Below are 22,280 nucleotides of genomic sequence, written 5' to 3'. Positions count from 1 at the left end.
GATAGGATTTCTGATAAACTCTCTTAAGACCAGAATTATGTAAAGGTCAAATGGAATAGTTTTTATATTTATTTCAAAACAATGTGTAATCAGTAACTGTCTTTCTAAAATATACCTCAATAGTTATATTGAGGTATAACTATTGAGTATAGCGTTTTTTCTCTGTTTAAAAAACCAAGAAAACCCATATCTAGGCCTGTCAGGTAATGAGATGTAAAGCGTTGTTCCTTTGTGAAACACATTACAGTCAACTGAATCTACAGTAAAATTAACTAAAAATGATTCCAATGCTGGTCAGCTTCGGCTCCAGATGAGTCTAGCAGGGGGGCAAAATAAATCTACGTAGCTGAACACAGACAACATCAGTAGCCTACAGGCTACTTGTTAACAAGCTTAACTTGATGTATTGATATTAGCTAGTCATCTTTTAGCTAACATTACCTGCATCCAACAGCTTCACTCAACTCAGTCGGTTACTTTGGAGGAAAATCTGTGCAAAGTTCTTTGCATTTTGCTGGTTTGCTGCCGTGATTCTAGTGTATCAAATTGACATAGGAATAACAGAGAGTTGGCCATTCTAAGGCAAAAACAACAAACAGCTTCCAGTCCAGGCGGGGGGGTGGGGTGGGGGGCTCGAGGGGGGTCGTGCATGGCTGATTCTGTGGGCGGGCAATGTCCCCAATGCCCGCCCATGCCGCCGGGCCTGGTCCTACTGCAGCTCTTAGTATCATGTTCTTTCTTGTGTGCTTTTATTTTGCTGGGTCAGTACCGGATATGGGGAGGTGTGTGTGAGTCTTGACTGTGTTGAACGGATCCAAAGTATCAGCGCAGAAATAGCCACAACGGCAGGTCGCTTCGTCCCTGTGAGAGCCGGGGGGGGGTTCACGAACCTGGAGCTGGGAGTAGAGATTGCGCCGCAACTCTTCAGCCTAATTGTATTTCTTGTCTTTTCTTTGGCGGCGGCGGTTCCGAAATAGGACCAGGTGACATATAGGACGCGGAGGGGAAAGACTCCCAGAGTATTAGGACAGCTTTCAGTTTCCCCGCTCACTTGAACATGGCTTCAACCACCTGCACCAGGTTCACTGATGAGTACCAACTATACGAGGAGCTGGGAAAGTAAGTTCTGTTCATTATTTTGGTGGTACAGTACAGTGTTCTACCGGAGTCCACCTATGGAAGCAGGACGCCTCGCTAAATCTCGGTTTAGAGTCTCTTAAGGTGTTTGGGACACTCCTAACTCGGCTTTATTCTAGTTCACGTAATCAAAGGAGGACTTTTGAATGTTTCTGTTCCGATTCTGGAACGTGAACACGTTAGAGCTGTGAACGGGTTGAGCTGACCTGTTTGCGGCCACTCAGGTGTTTGAATCAGGACAGAACTGGAGCTGCTGTTCGCTCCAGGAGGGCGTGGTTCTCCAGTCTCTGCCCTTTGCGTCAGACGCTCCTTTTGCCTGGGGTGAGAGGTCACTTTCTAAGGAACTGCTTATTGTTTCGCTTTGTCTTCAGGATTGCGATTCAGTAGGTTTGGAATTCATGATGAAAATTAATATATTAACAGCTTGCAAGGATAGAAGTTTGAAAGTTTAACTCAAAGTGCACCTAAAAACACTTTTGTATGTTATTTTATCTCGCTGTTGCACTAACCTTGGTAGAACTGCCTCCCAAACTGCTGCAGGCTTGCGAGGCTAGAGACTTGATTCAGTTTAGAGAGGTCCAGAAATTCTTATTTGAAATTCTTATATTATTATAGTTGGTAGCCTTGTTGCCTTGCAGCAAGAAGGTTCTGGGTTTGATTCCCGGCCTGCATGGAGTTTACATGTTTCTGCATGGAGTTTGCATGTTCTCCCTGTGCATGGTGGGTTTTCTTCGGGTACTCCGGCTTCCTCCCACAGTCCAAAAACATGACTGTCAAGTCAATCTCTAAATTCTCCCTAGGTGTGTGTGACAGTTTGTCCTGTCTCTGTGTTGCCCTGCGATGGACTGGCAACCAGGGTGTACCCCCCCCTCTTGCCCAGAAGGTTCGCTGGAGATAGGCACCCCACTAGGGACAAGGGTGTACAGAAAATTGATGGATGGGTATTATTATACTGTAACATTTACGGAAAAATTGTAATCATGGAAGAAGGCAGGACAAGGGATAAAATATGGTAGTTTACCAGCCACAATGGGAGACAGTATGCAGACAACTGAACAAGACACCGAGCACAACTTCCATCTTCACGAAATGTAAACAAAAATGGAGTGGCATCAGATTTTAGTGTTTGTAGCTTGAAGCAGTGGCGGTCCTGTTTTGTATGGCGCCTTGGTGAACCACCCTTCCCACCCTAAGGGTGTGGCCCTTAAACACCTAAGACACTCCCCAACAAAGTTGTTGATGGGGGTTGGAGGGTGGGAGGCCCTGGGCACTTGCCCATGTCACCCATATTAGAAACCTCAACTTCCACAAAACATTTCCCCTGCTAACGCTAGAACCACATGTTTATTTTTGGTTATATTTGCCCAAAATGCCCTGATGTATAGTCCACTTGGTGGCCTGTGGGAGGCTTGGGATACACAGGTCCAAAGTGCACCAGAGATCAGAGTGAACCATAGTTCACTTTAGGTTTGTAGGTGGACCAGAAGTTGCTTTTTTGGTCAGAGTTGCAGATTTCTGCCCAGGTCCCTCTTGAAAATGAGATCTGGATCTCGATGGTTAAATAAAGGGAAAAAAAGAGAGTTTGACTATGCATTCACACCTCCTCAAACAAAGGTGGTGTTTGCCTCTTTTTAGGCAAATAAGCTTGATTTGCAGATTAAACACAGCTGGTGTGATGGACCCCAATATTGTGGTGATTATATTAGGGCTGAAACGATTCCAGTACCTTGATTATTAAAATTCCTCAAGGAAAATTGATCTGCCTCGAAGCTTCGTTATATTATGTTTTATTATTTAGTGCACTGTATTTGTGAGCCTCTCTCTTTATTATTACATTGAATATAATTTCATATTTTTATCTTTTCTTCAGCTTAACTTAGAAAGTGAGCTTTTATTGTTACAAGTTAATTTTCTAAACTACAGAAAAGTTATTGTTAGGGAAGCTCAAATGTGAAAAATTGGACTGATATGCGATAGCAATACTGCTGTTATGTTAGATTTACCAATGTTTTATTTTGTCTTTTTTTTATCCGATTACCCTATTAATCATAAGAATAATCGATAGATTACTTGATTACTAAAATATTCATTTACGACAGCCCTGGATTATATGTTGCGCAGCCCTAAAACCATATGCTGCTTGCAACTTTCTAAAACCTTATTTTCCGTGATATATTGAACCCCTGGTATTCGCGGTGGTTAGAGACCATAGTTGCCCTCAAATAGCTAAAATCTGCAGATACTTGAGACCTTTGAAAACAATTATTTCTGCATATTTTAATAAAATCCCAAATATACTTTAATATGCAGTGTTTTGGCTCTACTACAGAAGCCAATGTCCATGTTTTTTTCTTTTTTTATCGCCACTCTTTGGGGTACAGCCAGTTGGCCAAACCTGTATTGGCCGCTATGAAAATGCCAGCCAATAGTGTTTCAAGTAGCACTGCAACTTTGTGTTTTTATTTATCTGACATGAACTATATGAAAAAATCGTCGAAAAATCCATAAATACTGAACCACAAACAGGCACGAGTCCACTGTCTAATAGTAACCGGTTCAAGCCTACTTCACATTATTATTCAGTTATTTGTCTAATTTCTTTGGGAATAATAAAGTATTATTTTTAATAAATATATTTGAAATTGATTGGAATAAAACTTGGCATCTCTGAATGAGAGTCCTGAGGACCGCCACAGCACAGTAGATCTGATTGTTTCTGTTTTAGCCTGTTTTCTAGGTTTTTGTTAGTCCCTTTTTTGCTCAAAGGTTTTTAATTTGTGTCATGTGGTTGCTACTTTATTGTACTGATGTAATCAGTGATGGATTACTATAATGCAGTATTAACCCATCAGCTATTCACCAGCGCTAAATGCAATCTTTCAGGAACTTGTTTCCATAGAATTCCAGAAAACAAGGAAGCGCCTGTCCATGTGAGTTCAGAGCATGCAGCACATGTTTGATCTCACAACTTCTGACCAGCAACTCTTTGTGTCCTGTAGGGGAGCTTTCTCTGTTGTCAAGAGGTGCATGAAGATTTCCACGGGACATGAGTATGCTGCCAAAATCATCAACACCAAGAAGCTGTCTGCCCGGGGTAAGAAACTAGCATCTGAGGAGAAGTCCTCAGGCACCGCGTCTCAGCGGGAAGACGTTTTAGCAGCGTCACCCCTCAGAACAACTTCCTCTTTGCAGCCACAGGCTTTCTCACGCCTCTGCAGCCTCATCATGTCTGTAGCAGCAGAAAGTCAATGCAGCTGCAGTCTAACCACAGCTCACTCCCTTCAGCTGTAAATTCACTTTTCTTTTCCTTTTTTAAACTTCCCCTGCCTTCATCCACAGCAACAGGTCGAGCTTTGTGTGACTCATTCTTCAAATAGTGTCTGACTCACGCAGATGCCAGCGGTAGCGGCTGGCAGAACAGTGGAGTGGTTTGTTTCTCTTGCAGCGAGCGTCTGTTTCACAGCATTTCCCTTTTTTTATCTTGATAATTAGGTGTGCAGCATGGGCCGGCGCTCCCTGCTGTCTGAGTGTTGCACTGCTGACTGATACCTGCTGCAGACCCTCACACAGAGAGGAACTGGCTCAGTAGGCACATGTTGGCTATAGTGTGCAGAGAGTCTCAAAGGAGCAGGGGATTTCCTCCCACCATTAGCAGCTGCATGACGAAGAGCAAAATATTTGATTTGTGCGGTTGTGCTGAGAAGAGCTGAACCATCTCGTAGTAAACTTGGAGGGGAAATCTGATCTGTGCTGGTTGCCATGGCTGTTTCCATCCATCTTGTGCTCCAATGGTTGGCTCGCTGAGCTGATGGTAGCTGATGGGGACAAGTTAGAGGAACTGTGCAAGACCACCAGACCTGCTTTTGCAGTAATCTTGGGCGGTCTTAGAAACCTGGTTTGGGTCGGAACTGAGAATAGTTTGTGTTTTCCTTTCTTTTCTGTAAAATGGATACAGTACAATGACTAAAAGCTGATGTTTTACCTCCCACACTTGCTGTAGGTGGACTCATTGTGGAGAAATGGAGAATCATGTAGCTTTTTCACAGATGAGCAATGTTAGATGTCAGAGCAAAAGGTGTGCACTAACTTGTGGCTTTTTAGGGTGCATTCACACCAACCATGTTTGGTCCGTTTTAATCCAACTCCAGTTTATTGGCCTGGTATGAGGTGTGAATGCATAATCACACTATCAAGTGGACCACATGGTTTCCCCCAGAAAACTTGCTCAGTCCAGTAGTCGGGGCGCAGAGGGGGCCTACCGTGTTTTTGTATTAAAAGATGTTAAGTAGACAGAAAAAGTAACAGGAAAACTTTGCTAGTAAAATGCGATTTAAACCCACAGCTAGTCTGAAAATAATAAATAAAAAAAAATACAATTAAAATGAATATCAATTATTTGCACTTCTGTTTAATCCAAATTTAGTCAGCGGCTCCATCAGGCCCCCCAGGCCTTTGGGGCCCTTAAATGCTAATATTTTAACACAAACCACTAGGGCTGAAACGATTCCTCGAATGATTCGAGTACCTCGATTACTAAAATTCCTCGAGGAAAATTTACCTGCCTCGAAGCTTCGTTAATTGATGTTTTATTCGTTAGCGCACCGTGTTCCGGCCGGGACTTCATTTGCGTTGCGCGGAGCTCTCACTTCCGCCTCTGAGTTGTTGACAAAAGCTAAGTCTCAGCGGCATAAAGTCCAATCTTCAAGATTGGCCCGTGGGGATTTTATTGATTGATGATAATGCCCGACTTTTTATCGTTTTTGGGGAACCAATAAGCATCCTTAAAATGACTGGGGAATGCCTGGAGTACGGCAGCATTTCTCCTCCGGGGCTGCTGGTTGAAAGCGAACGGCGGGAAGAGCGCTGAGGTGAGCGGATAGCCTGAACAGGGCGGGCGGCTGAGTAGCTGATGCTTACCGTGTAAATGTAGCTTTACCGACGAACCGCACAATAAATTTCATATCCCGGTCTGAAGAAACGGGTGGCGGAGCGCATCGTACATGGCTGGTAGATGAGTTTCTGAGTGTGACCAGTGAAGGTGTCGTAAATATCCCGTATTGCTTCCCCCCGTGTTTGTCCCCCGGTCTAACGGTTCGTCAGTCCGCTGGTCTATTTCCTCCCCTCCACCCCATCTTACGTTCGTTCATTCGCCCTCTCCTCCCACTCCAGGCGGCATTTCCCGTATTTTCAAACCCAAAGCGTGACAGGTTAGGTGGCATGGTGAGTTTAATTAATCTATTAAACTCACTGAAGATGAATACATAAACTAAAAGCTGGATTGTAGACATTTTTTGTAAGCATATTTGTGAGCCTGCCTCTTTGTTATTAAATTCAATATAATTTCAGATTTTTCTATAACTTTTCTTCAGGTTAACTTAGAAAGTGAGCTATTATTGTTACAGGTTAGTTTTCTAAACTACAAAAAAGCAACTGTTAGGGATGCTCAAATATGAAAAATTGGACTGATATTGATATCTGATAGTAACACCGGTATTATGCCAGATTTACCAATATTTCATTTTAGAATTTTTTTTTAAATCCGATTACTCGATTAATCGTAAGAATAATCGATAGATTACTCGATTACTAAAATATTCGTTTACAACAGCCCTACAAACCACAGATATATAAATGTAGCATTTGTTTATTGGATATATCAATGCTGCTAAATTTGATTTAATGGTTTCAGCATACATAAAATAAAATATTTTAAATTGTTTAACTTTTAAATCTAAGATTTTAAGGAGTTGGCAAGGTTACTTTGTAAAAATTCAAAGAACAATCTTTATAGATTGTTTTGTTACCATAGCTGCAATCTGATGCTGAGTTTAGTTTTTGAATTTCAGCTCTATTTGTTCAGAAATACAAATTAATAAACTGCAATTATAACTTATTGTTTTTCATGTTGGCCAGTTAAACTACTCCCCGTCTCCCAGATTTCACTAAATCTAACACAGAAGCTGTTAGAGGTGCTGATGACTTTAGCAGCAAGAGGGGCCCCTAAGTCAAATTCTGTTCAAGGCCTCATACAGCCTTGGACCGGCCCTGCATGATGAGTTAAATCTCTCCCGGCTTTACATGCAAAAACTTATCTTTTAGGAATAAATTTGCTCCGCTAGAGACGCTTACAATCTGGTTCAAATTAATAAAAAAATAAAAATGTTATTATTTGGATTATTAATTTTTCTAATAACAAAAGCAAGCAACGTTTGGCCTGGCGAGGGGGCTAGTATAAAGCATGGCGGGCTGCCAGGCTTATAACACACTGGTTGGATCTTCCATCACGTCTGTGTTGCAGCGAGTTTGAAACGTTCCAATTGTCCCATCTCTTAAGAGGAGGAACAAAAGCTAAAAACTGGAGAAGTTGCACTGCTTACTCAAATGGTGAACTAAAGCAGTAACATCGTGATTAAAGTAATATGTTGGATTTAATTCAGCCTCGGGGTTCTGATGAACTAGTTCTGATTTCTGCTCCAGATGCGAACCAGGAGGACGTTGTGACGTTCAGACCCCAGCAGGCGAAGTGCCCATAACTTAAGTGGAGACATTTAATTTATTATAAGTTATTGAGGCCACAGTTAGTGATGGAATCTGGATTTGTGTGCAGCTTGCTGAATGTTAATTAAACCGCATAAAAATTAAATGCAACTGAATAGCCTATGTCGATATCAATTTTAATTTGACGGGTAAAAATGGAATATGACGGGGTTTTTTTGTGCTGTCAGCCAAAATGACAGCACAAAATGATCATCTAGCACAATCTCTGACTGTGATATGTAATTTTTTTTTCTTCCATATTTTTCTCCCAGCACTACATGACCGAAGTCAATAACCCATCTGGATCATTTGTCATGCAAAACAACATCCCTGAAACCATTGGCAGTTTAAGTGAAACGCTATCCAGATGTTGTGGCCGTGGATCTTGTGTTCAGTGGCAAGACAGGCTGGCAGGAAGGGAAAACTAGGCCAGTGATTAACAGACAGTGATTCTTGGACTCAGTGGAGTGGAAATGATCACTTCACAAACCTACACTGATGTGGAAAAGCTTGCTCAGGTTTTAGGGGCAGCCATTCTGTCGTTTCAACTTCTGGAAAATACCCGGGGCTCCAGCTGTACACGGTGCAATGCTCATTACCATGGAAACAAACAAAAAATGGAGAGCCAAATATAGTCTGTGGTGAAAGAATGAAGCTGAACTGTACTTTATTACTGCAGTTTTTTGCACGTGTAGAGAGATCACTTATCTAAAGGATGACCAGATTACATTCAGTGTTAAATGGGCTTTTTTGGTCAAAGTTTATCCTGGGTAATGTGCAGTATGCTCACTGTACTGCACTGTTCACTCACAGAAAGCAGCCACCCTTGCAATCAAAGACTTGAAGTAAGTTGTGTGTTGGAAGTCATCCTGGCTGCTGCTGTCAGCAGCTCAATAAGCCACTTAACCATTACACTGCTAGGACCAGACATGAAGCAGGAGTCAAGATGGGATATCTGGTATCATATGAGTATGAGTAAAACAAAGCAGGGCCATGAGCAGTTTGTACACAGAATTATCCAAATCTCCTCCCTCTGCTCCTGGCTGACACATTTGATTCCTACTGAGCTAGACCTTGTATGTTGCCTCCACAATAAAAGCAGAAGCATTGGCTTTCTTTCCATCCAATTATAATGGAAATGTTGAGGAAACTTTTGAAATATTGCTGAAAAAAGAGAACTCGAATTAGGCATGTTTCCATCAACTGGCTTGGAGCGAGTCAACCAAGTTACACAACTAAAACGTTACATCTGGATGTTTTAGGAGAATGTTACAATATTCAAAAGAATATTCACTGAACTCCAATCCAGAATTGCACAGCACAGCATTCTGGGAGATGTAGGCATAGGAAAGGCTTTTGCTGTTTACTTAAGCAAGGTTGGTGGCATCGACTAACTCACTCACTCTTTGGTTACCTGGCAACAACCTGAGTTTTTACCACTGTGCTTCATAGTTGCTTAAAAATGAAAAAATGTGGAGTGAAAACTGGAAAAAACGGGAAATGTCACACCACAACTTTGACACCATTTCAGGTATTTAAAAGAAAAAAACAAATTCATAATAATCAATTTAACAATTATCAATATAAGCAATTATCAATATTGACTGATATGAAATGCTTGTACTGTGATACGTTTTTCAACCAAAACCAGCATTCCAACAGGCTCACGATGAACTGACAATGGGTTTTAGTCAACTGAATTGCTCTGGTTCTTGGTGTTCTACTTGAATTTGACATGGAGCTTAAGTATTAAAAGACATACCAAGTGAAGATGAAGTGGGTGTATTTGTGCAAAAAATTCATGCTGAACTTCCATTTTTAGAATTGATGCACACCTGCTTACAGCTTGCTGAAAATATCTCGTTGGACCAATGCAAAGCAGCATGACAAACAGAAATTAAGCAGCTGTGTAAAAGAACAAGTGTCTGTCTGCCTAATTCATCTGCCTGCCTAATTTCCCATCAATCAGATGGTGAGAGTTATTATTCTTTCCCTTTAAAGAGTGCTTTGTGCTATTTGTATCTGATACAAAACTGTTGAGCCAGCAGAACAGTGGAGAACACAATGGGAGAGGTGGGTAATCCAAAACCTGTTCAAATGAGGAGTGCTGACTTTCTGGAGAACTTGAAACAAAACTCAAGACTGCTTTTTTTTCCTATCTATGGAGCTTGGACGGAGTACAGATTACATGGCGTTCAGTTTGGAAGGGAACAACTGCTGCAAACTGGGACTTTTAAAACAAACTTTGCTGCTTTATATCACAAAAAAATACCCACAATTTTCCAGTAGGTCAGGAGAGTGGGATTTGGGTGTGTGCTGTGTGTGAATCCATATTTGCATTTGGTCGTTGCATGTAAGGGTCTATCGTGATGGTGTTTATGACTTCTTCCTTAACTAAACTGATGGCTCACAGCCTAACAGTCACAGCCTTTCGATTACACCGTGTTCCAAATTATTATGCAAGTGATATTTTCTCAGATTTTCTTAAATGGTCAATGCAAATGATGGTCAGTAAAATGTTCAAGTCATGAACTATTACAGTATAAAGCAAATTTTACTGAACAAACCTCCCAATGAGAACCGTATTTTTTTCAAAAATAAACTCAAACTGCACTGTTCCAAATTATTATTGCACAGCAGATTTTATAAACATCTTCTGTTATCTTGATATGAACCATTAGATCTTCTGCTTGAGGATACTCCAAAGGTTCTCAATAGGGTTGAGGTCAGAGGAGGATGGTGACCACATCATGAGTTTCTCCCCTTTTATGCCCAATAAAAGGGGCACACAGGAATTCCTTGCGGCATTCCTGTGTCATGCTGCAAGGAATGACACAGTGGTATTACTTGCAGCATGCATTGTCATGCATGAATATGATTTTGCTACTCAAGGTACGGCTCTTCCTTTTGAACCATGAAAGAAAGTGATCAGTCCGAAAGTCCATATACTTTGCTGAGGTCATTTTCACACCTTTGGGGACTCTGAAGGGGCCAACCAGCTCTCTCCCCATGATTTTGGCCCAAAAAAATGACTCCACCACTTCCTTGCTGACATCACAGCCGTGTTGGGACGTGGTGGCCATCCACCACCAATCCTCTACTGTGTCCATCTGGACCATCCATGGTTGCACAGCAACCCCCCAATCTTGGAAACGTCTAGAATTGTCCCACCCCCCCAAAGAAATCATGAAAGAAACCCTTGTATTTTAACAATATCAATATAAAGAAGGCAATAGAAACAAAGAACGAAGTAAATCTGTCATTCATCTAAGAAAAAAAAGGATTAATTTTTAGGTCCTCCCCACCATTGTTAGAACAATGGTTCAGTCCAAAGTGAAGGAAGAGCAACAGCTGCAGCTCCATTAGAGCCGCTGAAGTGAGGAGCTAGCTGTTAGCTGTGGCTCTGCAGCCAGCAGTAACAAAAAACCCTCAAGTAAGTAAATACTTAAAGCAAAATACATGTAACACGGTTTATTTACTTTCACTGCTCAATAGTAAGAAACACATTGACAATAAACAGTTCGTTATTTCATTACTTTGGCTGAATATTATAAACTGCCACCTTATGCCTTGGAAATCAAAGCTAGCTAAACTGCTACATTGTTTTCATAGATTTAGCTCCTTTTTCTGTCGAAGGTAGCCAGGTAGGTTGAGCGGAATATTTAGCTCTCTAACTCTTACTTTAATAAGAAGAGTTTGAAACGGAGGGAGCAGCTGAGTGTTAGCACTAGTCAACAGCTCGGTATGGGAGCCGAGAGCAAGAGGGGCAAACAAAATAAAGTATGCCTTTATTTATTATCATCCTCAACGTAGACCCTTTAAAACCACAAAATAAAATCTGAATATTTTTCTAGAAAATTCTGGTGCTAATCTTTAAGTTTAAAATATGATGCTTCCCAAATATTCAATTCCTACCTATTAATAGGTTATAACATGAAAAAATTCCCCCCAAAATTAAAAGTTTAAAGCAACTTAAGTTATAATTTAAATAACACATGACTTGTATTGAGAACCACTGCAATAAATCAATATTTAAGAGGAATTTTATTAAGTGGAGTTATTTATTAAAACTTTTTAGTCAGAGCTTTATGTTTTTTTAAAGGTGTAGCAGAGATTAGATATGTGACTCTGAACCAAACTCATATCTAAGCAACATTTGAATCTTAGTTTGACTTCTGTGTGTCTCAACAGGTTGTTTACTGAGAAAAACACTTTGGTTATTCATTGCTACTCACTAGTTATTTTTGATGCTGCAGCTTGAACAAAACAATGTAAACCACATTTTACTGTAACTTTGCCGACCCCTCCAAAATTGCTCTTAAAAAATTTTGCTGTTTATGGTCCCACCCAATAGTGAGATGGGATCTTCGCCCTTGCCCAGGGGTTAGGCAAGGGCCTGGTGGCCTATTGCAAGTGTCTCTGTTGCTCTGAGCGCTTCACTGACGGACCAGATTTATTCCTAAAAGATATGTTTATAGAAGATGGGTTTATAGTTTATGCATTTAAAGCTGGACCAATCACACCGTTGGCGCCTCTGCGCGTTGCCTCGCGCGCTTCAGTAGCTGGATTAAGTTTACCTCAGCGCGGATCGCACGCGCCTCCTTTCACTCAAACTGACCTGTATGGTCAGCCTGTGTCCATACATATTTACATCAACCCCCCGTGAGGAATTATGATTCTTTCCAGAGTTTTTGATCAAGGTAGGACTTTGAACACCACTCTGGTTAGCTCTGGTTGCAACTGCAGGAATAACTTGTAGTTGCTCTTTCAGAGGTGCGTTGAGCGGAATGATTTATATTTTTGAACAAAGAATTTTGTGCGGCTTTTCCATCTCAACGGCTCTGCCTGCGCTGATGAAGTTTATCTATGTGGTTCAGCCTGGTGAGGAGCTTTCCTGTCTGTAACGCATCACGCTGATTTTATATTATATTATTATTTTTAGTATTTTTCCAGTTAAACCAGTGGTCCCCAACCCCCGGTCCGTGGACCAATTGGTACCGGGCCGCCAAGAAAATAATTAAATATTTCCATTTTATGTAGTATTTGAGTCTGGAGGATCTTTTATTTTGAAAATCCTTTAACGGATTCTCTCATTACTTGCGCGCCAATGCTGAGCCAACAAGCAGCAAAATGAGTAAGAAACAGATCAGGTGTCTTTGGAAAGATTATTTGCAAAGGGGAAAAGGCCCAGAGAAGAGACTAGGAGAATGGATTTATCCCGGACCGGTAGGCGAGTCAAACATTACAAGCCACTCTGTGTAACATGCGGCGACCGGCTTCTAATGAGTCAATGAAGCTTCAAACTGCTTCGCCACGTAGAGACCAAGCAGGCTGTGGATATAAGCAACACTTCGGGTCATTGTCATTGTCTCCATCACTCCCAGGTGGGACTGTCTCGTTGCAGAGAAACAAGCTCAGGGCTCCCGTTAGTCATTATCATGAGTTAAAATTTTCACAAAAGTAAAATGTTCGTTTTTGTGGCGCATCTGTGTCTAATTTTGAAGGGATATGTAAACGTTACCATAGCGACCAGAGTCAGAGAGCGTTTGGGCAGTGGTGAGAGGAGATGAGTAGAGCTTGTGAGTCTTAAGTCTGGTTTAGACGGCAAGATTTAAGAACTGTCGGCCGATCCTCCAAACCTCTGTGACCACAGAGCTGGTAAAAGTACAACAGTACAACGTGTCTCCAGCCGCAAGGCAGGAACTGATTCCAGTCACCAACATCCCGATTCCAGAGGATAATCCACAAAACCCCCAACATAGCGGGAATTTAGAATAACCAAACACGGATGACGATGTAGAAGCAATAGTGATAGTTTGTGGAGACATTTTAAGAGATAAAAGATGTAACAAAAAGAAAAGGCGGTGGATAAAAGACGACGGGAGCAGCAAATAACTGCACTATGATTTGGAGGTGAATATGGTTTTTCATAGTTAACATTTTTAATTGAATAAACATATATAATAATGACCTTTACATATAATAATAAACATTTCCACATATCATCTCCGATATCCACCGGACTCGCAGTTGCGCGATATGTCAGCTGTTTGGGATTCCCCTCTGTTTTGACGTCACTGCGCTTTCTGATTGGCTACCTGTCACATTCAGCAGGTTGTATTCTCGTTCTCTGTCAGGGAAAACCCCACAGGCTGCGATAAAAAGCCCAAGACAACCCAAATTGGGCATATTCAGGCTTTAGCGGGAACACCAACATGCAGAAGCCTTATCTGACAGCTCATCCCCCATCCCTCAACCCCCCCACCTCCCCGGGCCGCACCAAAATTTCTAAGTCTTGACCGGTCCGCGGTAATAAAAAGGTTGGGGCCACTGAGTTAAACGGTGCATCTGAGAAACTCGTCCCATAAACTCGACCAACCAGAATAATTTCTGTGACATGTATTAAAAACTCAACAGACAAGAAATGAAAGAGCTACTAAAAACATCAGCACCTTTAACAGATGTGTTGGGAGTAGTTTTATTGGCCAACCTAAAAAGCAATCAGTTATAATTACAATTTACTAAATTGTATTTGTGAACACACAGAGCTCAAACTTAAAGATTAAACTCACAGCATCAGATTGTAGCTAGGGTAACAAAACAATCTAACTATGAATATTGTTCTTTGAACTTTTACAAAGTAAACTTGCCAGCTCCTTAAAATCTTGCATTTAAATGTTAAACAACTTAAAATCTTTTAATTTATGTAATTTGGATCAAATTGAAAATTGATTTGTAAATTGAATCAAATTCAGCAGCATTGATAATTTTAATAAATAAATGTTACATTCATGATAGCAGGTACATTCATGTAACTGCTATCTGATAATTTTCATCAGCAGAGAGATCCTTTTTCTTTCCAATATTGTTTGAAACCTGTGGCCTGCTTAATAATGTGGAACATCCTTCCTAAGTAGATTTCCTTTAATTGAGCTCACCAGACAAACTAATCAACCAGCTCTCTGAAATTAATTATAGTGATTCAAAGAGCCCTGACACACAATACCATCTATAAATTTAATGGCACAATAAAAAAATAAATTTTTATGACACTTAAATCCAATTTGCATAATAATTTGGAACACGGTGTATGTTGAGGTGTCTGTCTTCCCATTTATGTTTGCACTGTGAATGTTTGCCTGTAAAGCAGAGAGGAAGTTTAAGTTTAGTCACTGTTCAACTTAAACCCATTTATTTGTTTATAGTTTGTGAAGAAGGAAGTCACGCTCCGTCTCTTCAGAGGTTTTGTGTCGTTTCCATCAGTAGTTCTTGGTGGAAAGGGGGAAAAGGCTGGGTTGGATCATTGGACTGGGTGCAGTATAAAAAGAGAATCATCTTGTTCCCCAATTGAACACAGTCCACTGGACTATCAGTTGTGAAAACTCTACAAGAAGTAGCTCGTTTTCTTTTTTTTCTTCTTTTGTAACTTCTTTGATCATTCATGATCTGACATCGATGAGAATTAGAATTTAGATCTTGATGCTAAAATGTAAGAACTTTGTTTTCAGAGAATCATCTTGTTCCCCATATAGATATGAATTTATATGTGATGATTAAAAGAGAAGTATTTGCTCCTCATGATTGAATTTGCTTTATATACAGTGGGGAGAACAAGTATTTGATACACTGTTGATTTTTCAGGTTTTCCCACTTGCAAAGCTTGTAGAAGACTGTAATTTTTATCATAGGTACTCTTCAACTGTGAGTGATGGAATCTAAAACAAAAATCCAGAAAAATACAATGTATGATTTTTAAATAATTAATTTCCATTTTATTGTGTGAAATAAGTATTTGATCATCTATCAACCAGTAAGAATTTTGGCTCTCACAGACATGTTAGTTCTTCTTTAAGAAGCCCTCCTGTTCTCCACTCATTACCTGTATTAACTGCACCTGTTTAAACTTTTTACCTGTATAAAAGACACCTGTCCACACTCAATCAATCAGACTCCAGCATCTCCACAATGTCCAAGACCAGAGAGCTGTGTAAGGACATCAGGGATAAAATTGTAGACCTGCACAAGGCTGGGATGGGCTACAGGACAATAGGCAAGCAGCTTGGTGAGAAGGCAACAACAGTTGGTGCAATTATTAGAAAATGGAAGAAATACAAAATAACGGAAAATCTCCCTCGGTCTGGGGCGCCATGCAAGATCTCACCTCGTGGAGCATCATTGATCTTGAGGAAGGTGAGGAATGAGCCCAGAACTACACGGCAGGACCTGGTCAATGACCTGAGTAGAGCTGGGACCACAGTCTCAAAGAAAACGATCAGTAACACTCTACGCCGTCAAGGATTAAAATCCTGCAGTGCACGCAAGGTGCCCTTCCTCAAGCCAACGCATGTCAAAGCCCGTCTGATGTTTGCAAATGACCATCTGAATGATCCAGAGGAGGAATGGGAGAAGGTCATGTGGTCTGATGAGACAAAAATAGAACTTTTTGGTTTAAACTCCACTCGTCATGTTTGGAGGAAGAAGAATGATGAGTACAACCCCAAGAACACCATCCCAACCGTGAAGCATGGCGGTGGAAACATCATTCTTTGGGGATGCTTTTCTGCAAAGGGGACAGGACGACTGCACCATATTGTGGGAAGGATGGATGGGGCCATGTATCGTGAGATTTTGGCCAACAACCTCCTTCCCTCAGTAAGAGCACTGAAGATGGGTCGTGGCTGGGTCTTCCAGCATGATAACGACCCAAAACACACAGCCAGGGCAACTAAAGAGTGGCTCCGTAGGAAACATCTTAAGGTCCTGGAGTGGCCTAGCCAGTCTCCAGACCTGAATCCAATAGAAAATCTTTGGAGGGAGCTTAAAGTCCGTGTGGTCCAGCGACAGCCCCGAAACCTGAAGGCTCTGGAGGAGATCTGTATGGAGGAGTGGGCCAAAATCCCTGCTGCAGTGTGTGCAAACCTGGTCAAGAACTACAGGAAACGTCTGATCTCTGTAATTGCAAACAAAGGTTTCTGTACCAAATATTAAGTTTCATTTTTCTGGTGTATCAAATACTTATTTCACACAATAAAATGGAAATTAATTATTTAAAAATCATACATTGTATTTTTCTGGATTTTTGTTTTAGATTCCATCACTCACAGTTGAAGAGTATCTATGATAAAAATTACAGTCTTCTACAAGCTTTGCAAGTGGGAAAACCTGAAAAATCAACAGTGTATCAAATACTTGTTCTCCCCACTGTACATGATGATCTCCTGGCATGGCACACGCCTAGAACCAGATATCTGTGAAACAGCAAATTCAACACTTGACCTTCTTTGTACTTTGCTTTACTTTACTTTCACTTGGTACTTGTTTAGTGTCGTCCACCTCACGGTAATAAGCAGTTTCTTGCTTTTACATTGCTGCCGTTTTAGAACTCAGAAATAGAGAACTTGAGATGTCGCCTTCTCCTTGTGTCTGATTTTGATGTAAAGTGGAGTATTCTCTTTGGGCTTTCATCAAGCAAAATAGGCCAACCACTTGAGGGACAGACTTCTTGCTTTAATTAGGGCCTCTCTGTCTAGCTACTGTAGTCTACTTACAGCATCTATCAGATGTGTTTTCATCTGCTTTTAATGAAACCTCTTTTGGAACGAAAATGACAAGGTCAGTTCTATCTCTGAGGCTTTGGGATTCTTCACAAATGTCATTTTCGTCTCATTGCTTTTGTTTTTCATGGGGTTGATTTTCACAGAAAAGTAGACCGTAAATGCATTGACATGTACAATAAAAAACAAGTGTGCTGTTATATGTTTTAGACACCTTTCTTAATTTGAGTAATGGACTCTTACTTTTTGTTTATCTCAATGTTTGCCCTGGAAGAGGGGAATGACAATGAAAAGTGGGCATCGAATCATTATCTTTTCACCTTGTTGAAACCACACAGATTGCTTTGCCTTTTCCTCGTTTTGTATTGCTTTTTTATTATGTTTTTAAGGTTCAGACTGGAGCACAGGGACATTTTATTAACCATTTCAAATCATTGTCCACATTCTATTAATGTTTTAGAACTCCAGTGCTGCACATTCTATCCCATATATCTCACCTTTGAACCTGAAATATGAAGCAGCTTTGTAGATTGTATATTGCTTCCTTTAAGAAAAATGGTGAACAAATTCTAGTCACAGTTCTGTTAAAAAAAATTCCTCCTGGTTAACTTCAAGTGTAGATGGAGCTGACAGAGCATGTGTGACTAATAGAGGAAGTGAACTTCTGTTGCACACAAGTGTACAGTTGAAAAATATTTGAATAGTGGGGGAGAAGGGTAGGAGGGATCGGATGTTGTTCTGTGTGTGTTCTTTAATGGACGTCTCACTCAAAACCTTGACATTTCTTCTCTACTGCAGTCTCCCATACTTCTGATATTATCAGGACCAATTAGACCAGGGGCCACCAACGCGGTGCCCGCGGGCCCCCTATCGCCCGTGGGCCCCTTGTTAGTTGCCCGCGGGGCAAGTTCTAAAAATAGCCATTGTCATTAGGGAGCATTGCCAAATAAATTATTTAATTTAATATTTTTACATTGAAGTAGTAAAAATTGTTTATATTCAGAATTTAAAAAAAAGCTAATTATTAAAAACATTTAAATGTAAATTTTTATGCATAAATGTTATCGGAGGGCAGCAGCGCCTGCAGTCCTGCTGCTCCCTCTCTGCCGACCTTAGAGCAGACAGCAGCTCTAATGTTTTTTTTTTATTTTTTTACTTGAAGTAAAACAAAAAAAAGAAGAAGAATTTCTGAAATTTTAATTATCGAACCCTCTTTGCAATTAACAAAATTGTGGAGAAAAAAAAAATATATTAAGTGTCAAAACATGTACGTGGCGCACATCTGAGTCTGTGGGGGTCAAAGGGCACCCAAAGCTTAAATCTTATTGGTCCGTTTGCTTTTGTTTATTTGGCGGTTTGGCGCTTTTTCTGTAAGCTAAAACTGAATGAGCGCAGTTGGAACCTCCCGTAGTTCTAGGAGCGGTTCGGATGCCGGTTGAGCTTTTTACCGTGTTCGGTTCTGACGGGTCGCCGGTTCTGAGCTTCTTTGATGTTTCCCGAATCGGAGAGTTAGCGGGTCACCCGTTAGCTGACATCTGCCGCTCCTAAACAATTTAATCTAGTTAAAACGTTTCCTAAAAGAGTAAAAACTGAACAAACATTGTTGCTTCACCTTCTCCTCCTCTTTCCATGGATCACAGGTCAGCTTCGCTTCCATGTCTTTATTTGTATTTAGCATCGTTTGTGTTAAAAAAAAAAAAAAGGCTTCGCTGCTTTAGTGGTTTAAGTTTGCGCTGGTTTTGTGCGATGCGCACATGATGCGCTCTTACAGGTCAGGTGCAGGGATCGTTTTGTGCTACCTTACAATCTGTCGGACATTTTTTTTCTCGACATCTGGTGTCAGCCAGCAGAAGCCAGCAGATGTCTCTGCACAATTTGTTAATAGTAAAGAGGGTTGGATAAAAATATACAATAACTTTTCTTTTTTTATTTAAAGGAAAATCTCACAGTGCGTCCAACAGCTGCAATAATCCTGACTGTCAGTCACTTGTGGGAAATTTAGAATCACACAGAAAAGCTAAGAAAGGGAATCAAACTTAAAACTGAACTAAGAACTTCTGATCACATAATAAATTAACCATAGCTGCCATGGTAATAATTACTGATAACTATTGTGAATACTCCCTAACATTAATATGATTAGACGGCATGTATTATTGTTATAAAGGGTGAGCCAAGGAAAGTAGCCCTTCGTGTTGCTCTGGACCCGTGAAGTAGCTCCCAGGCTGCAAAAGGTTGGTGACCCCTGAATTAGACTATGTTTCTACAGGGGTGCTGTCTTGAAGCTGACGGTATTTTTGGATGTTGATTGGAGAAAAAGTTCTACCCTGAGACGGCACCGGCAAGATATCTTAAATCCACTGTATTTGTCTTGCCAGGCCACTAGGTGGCACTGTGATTTTTTTTTTTTTTAGCATGCAGTTGAAACCGTGTGCACTATTGACTCTTAGATTGTTCTATATGCAAGGGCAGGTAACAAGAAAAACAATGGATATTATTGTGCTTTGTGTGCTACTTAATCTCTTCAGTTTAACTCTTCTGATATGGAACATGAGAACTTGGTACATTGGAGGTGGGTTTATTCTATCTACAGGAGTTAGAAGCTAAAAGTCAAGTGTTAACGACAAGCTGAAAACACAACACCATTTGTCTGGTATGGCAATTTCTGCCTATTGATTGGTTCACAGTACACTGAGTAACATAGAATTATATATTGTCACCTTCCTAGAGTAATGATTTAATTTTTTGAAAAAAGTAATTAATTGTTTTGCCTGAATCATCTTTCGACAAGAAAGTGGTTACTTAGGCCATTGTATATTTTATGCTACTGGCAAATCACAACAATGACAGTTACCGAAATCCAGCGGAGGCTCAGGTAGGGGAGGCATTTAGCAAAACAGCGCTGTAACTTCTGACTTTATTTTTCATGTGGATGCTCTAATGCAGGGGTGTCCAAAGTCGGTCCTCGAGGGCCGGCATCCTGCATGTTTTAGTTTTCTCCCTGGTTTTATACACCTGCATCAAATGATGGCTCATTAGAAGGCCTAAGCAGAACACTGACTTGATGAGGAGGCTGTTACAACCACTAGGGAGAGAACTAAAACATGCAGCATGCCGGCCCTCGAGGACCCACTTTCCACACCCCTGCTCTAACGGAACTTGTTTCAGTTCGCTACACTCTTGGACACAGATGCCAGCTGTCAGATTTTTCATAATTTGGAGGAATCAGACGCTGAAGTTGGCTTCCAAACTTGGAAATGGCTAAAGGTCTGCATCCAAATGGTGTATTAACAAAAAATGGTTTGTTTCAAAACAAAAAATGCCTTGCTTTTCTTTTCCTTTCTTATTGGAACCTACTTGGTATGCATATCATTAGGAATCTTATTTAAAACAAAAAACAAAAAAAAACGAACAAACTAGAGGTGTGCCGATCCATCGGCCACCGATCGTAATCGGCCGATTTCCGTGAAAAAGTGTATGATCGGTGATTGCCGATCACGGTCTCTTGTTGCCGACCACACAAACTGATCACCTGCTTCTCATTTCCCAGCCTGCCTGTGCAGCTGGTCTCCTCTTTCTTTCACTCTGCGCAAACGCGCAGCAACAAATCCTAAGCGATGTGGAACTATGGGTGCGTTCACACTGCAGCCTGAAGTGACTCAATTCCGATTTTTTGGCAATTCCGATTTTTTTGCCGGGGCCGTTCACACTGCCAGTAAATGCGATCTGTATGCGTTCTGCAGTGTAAACTGGCAAACGACCTGAAAGTGTTCCGCATGCGCACTAGAGGGCGCCATAGCATCAGCGTTCTAAGTATTCTGCCAACTGCCATAAAAAGAAGTGCTCAGTGTTTGTGGAAGTAAACATGGAGGCTAACGGTGGAGCTTAGCTTATATATTTGAAGTTGTTATCCGGCCGGAGCAGCATATTAACAACTTAATCCTCATATAATCCATCATGGTTGTTGTTTTTCTTCCCACTTGCGCTTATCAGGACGCAGAATAGAGAGATTTGTTGAGAATCAGTGACGTTCAGTTCGGATGAATGCGATCTGGACGTTAGGTCGCATTTGAATCGGATACGTATCGGATATGGGTCACATTCGAAAAAGAATCCGACCTGTGCTGTTCACACTGCCATGAAAAGATCGGATACAGGTCGCATTACGGCAAAAAAATCGGTGGTCTTGTTTTGTTCCTCCTACTCATGGACTTTCACTGGCGACATTCTGTTAAGTTCTGTCCGCTGTTCTGATTTGCTTGATGACTTTAAATTGCCACTTTTCCACCGGCAATAGAAACAACCCGGTTCGGCTCGGCTCTATTTCGGAGTGACCGCGTTTCCACCGGTGTTATGCCCAGAAACTCATGCCTGCCCAGCAATGAAGCTTCAAACTGCTTTGCCACGTAGAGACCAAGGAGGCTGTGGATATAAGCAACACTTTGGGTGTCGTTGTCTCCCATCACTCCCAGGTGGGACCGTCTCGTTGCAGAGAAACAAGCTCAGGGCTCCGTTAGTCATTATCGTGAGTTAAAATGTTCACGAAAGTAAAATGCTCGTTTTGGTGGCGCATCTCTATCTTATTTTGAAGGGATATGTAAAAGTTACCATAGCGACCAGAGTCTGAGCATTTGGGCAGTGGTCGAGAGGAGATGAGTAGAGCTTGTGAGTCTTAAGTCTGGTTTAGACGGCAAGACTTAAGAATTGTCGGCCGATTCTCCAAATCTCTGTGACCACAGAGCTGATAAAAGTCCAACAGGTTCGATCGGTTCGTGTGTCCAAGGCAGGAGGAACAAACCACACGAACATCCCGATTCCAGAGGATAATCCAGTAAAACCCCCAACATAGCATACGGGAATTTAGAATGACCAAACACGAATGACGATGTAGTTCAATAGTGACAGTTTGTGGAGTCATTTTAAGAGATAAAAGACGTAACAAAAAGAAAAGGCGGTGGATAAAAGACGACGGGAGCAGCCGCTCTATTTGCTGCACTATGATTTGGAGGTGACTATGTTTTTTCATAGTTAACATTTTTAACTGAATAAACA

At 41.1% G+C, this 22,280-nt stretch overlaps 1 protein-coding gene across 4 annotated transcripts in view; it reads left to right on the top strand.

The window, feature by feature from the left end:
- The first annotated feature begins 773 nt into the window (after nt 1-773).
- Nucleotides 774-22,280, top strand: part of camk2d1 (calcium/calmodulin-dependent protein kinase (CaM kinase) II delta 1) — a 117,686-nt gene continuing 96,179 nt past the window's right edge. For 2 of the 4 annotated variants that reach the window (XR_015766206.1, XM_088015984.1), the window contains exons 1-2: nt 783-1,119; nt 4,137-4,231. Coding sequence is in view for 3 of the 4 variants with exons in the window: in XM_088015984.1 (XP_087872110.1) it covers nt 1,058-1,119; nt 4,137-4,231 (157 nt within the window). In the remaining variant the exon portion in view is untranslated. Of the gene's footprint in view, nt 1,120-4,136; nt 4,232-22,280 lie in introns of all 4 variants that reach the window. The other 2 variants (XM_088015985.1, XM_088015986.1) reach the window with 2 other exon arrangements.

Source organism: Poecilia mexicana, unplaced genomic scaffold (genome assembly GCF_051168715.1).
Source record: "Poecilia mexicana isolate PSO_F unplaced genomic scaffold, ASM5116871v1 scaffold_18, whole genome shotgun sequence".
NCBI classification, from domain to species: Eukaryota; Metazoa; Chordata; class Actinopteri; order Cyprinodontiformes; family Poeciliidae; genus Poecilia; species Poecilia mexicana.
Note: the sequence above shows the minus strand (reverse complement) of the source record. Positions and strands in the feature narration are given on the sequence as shown.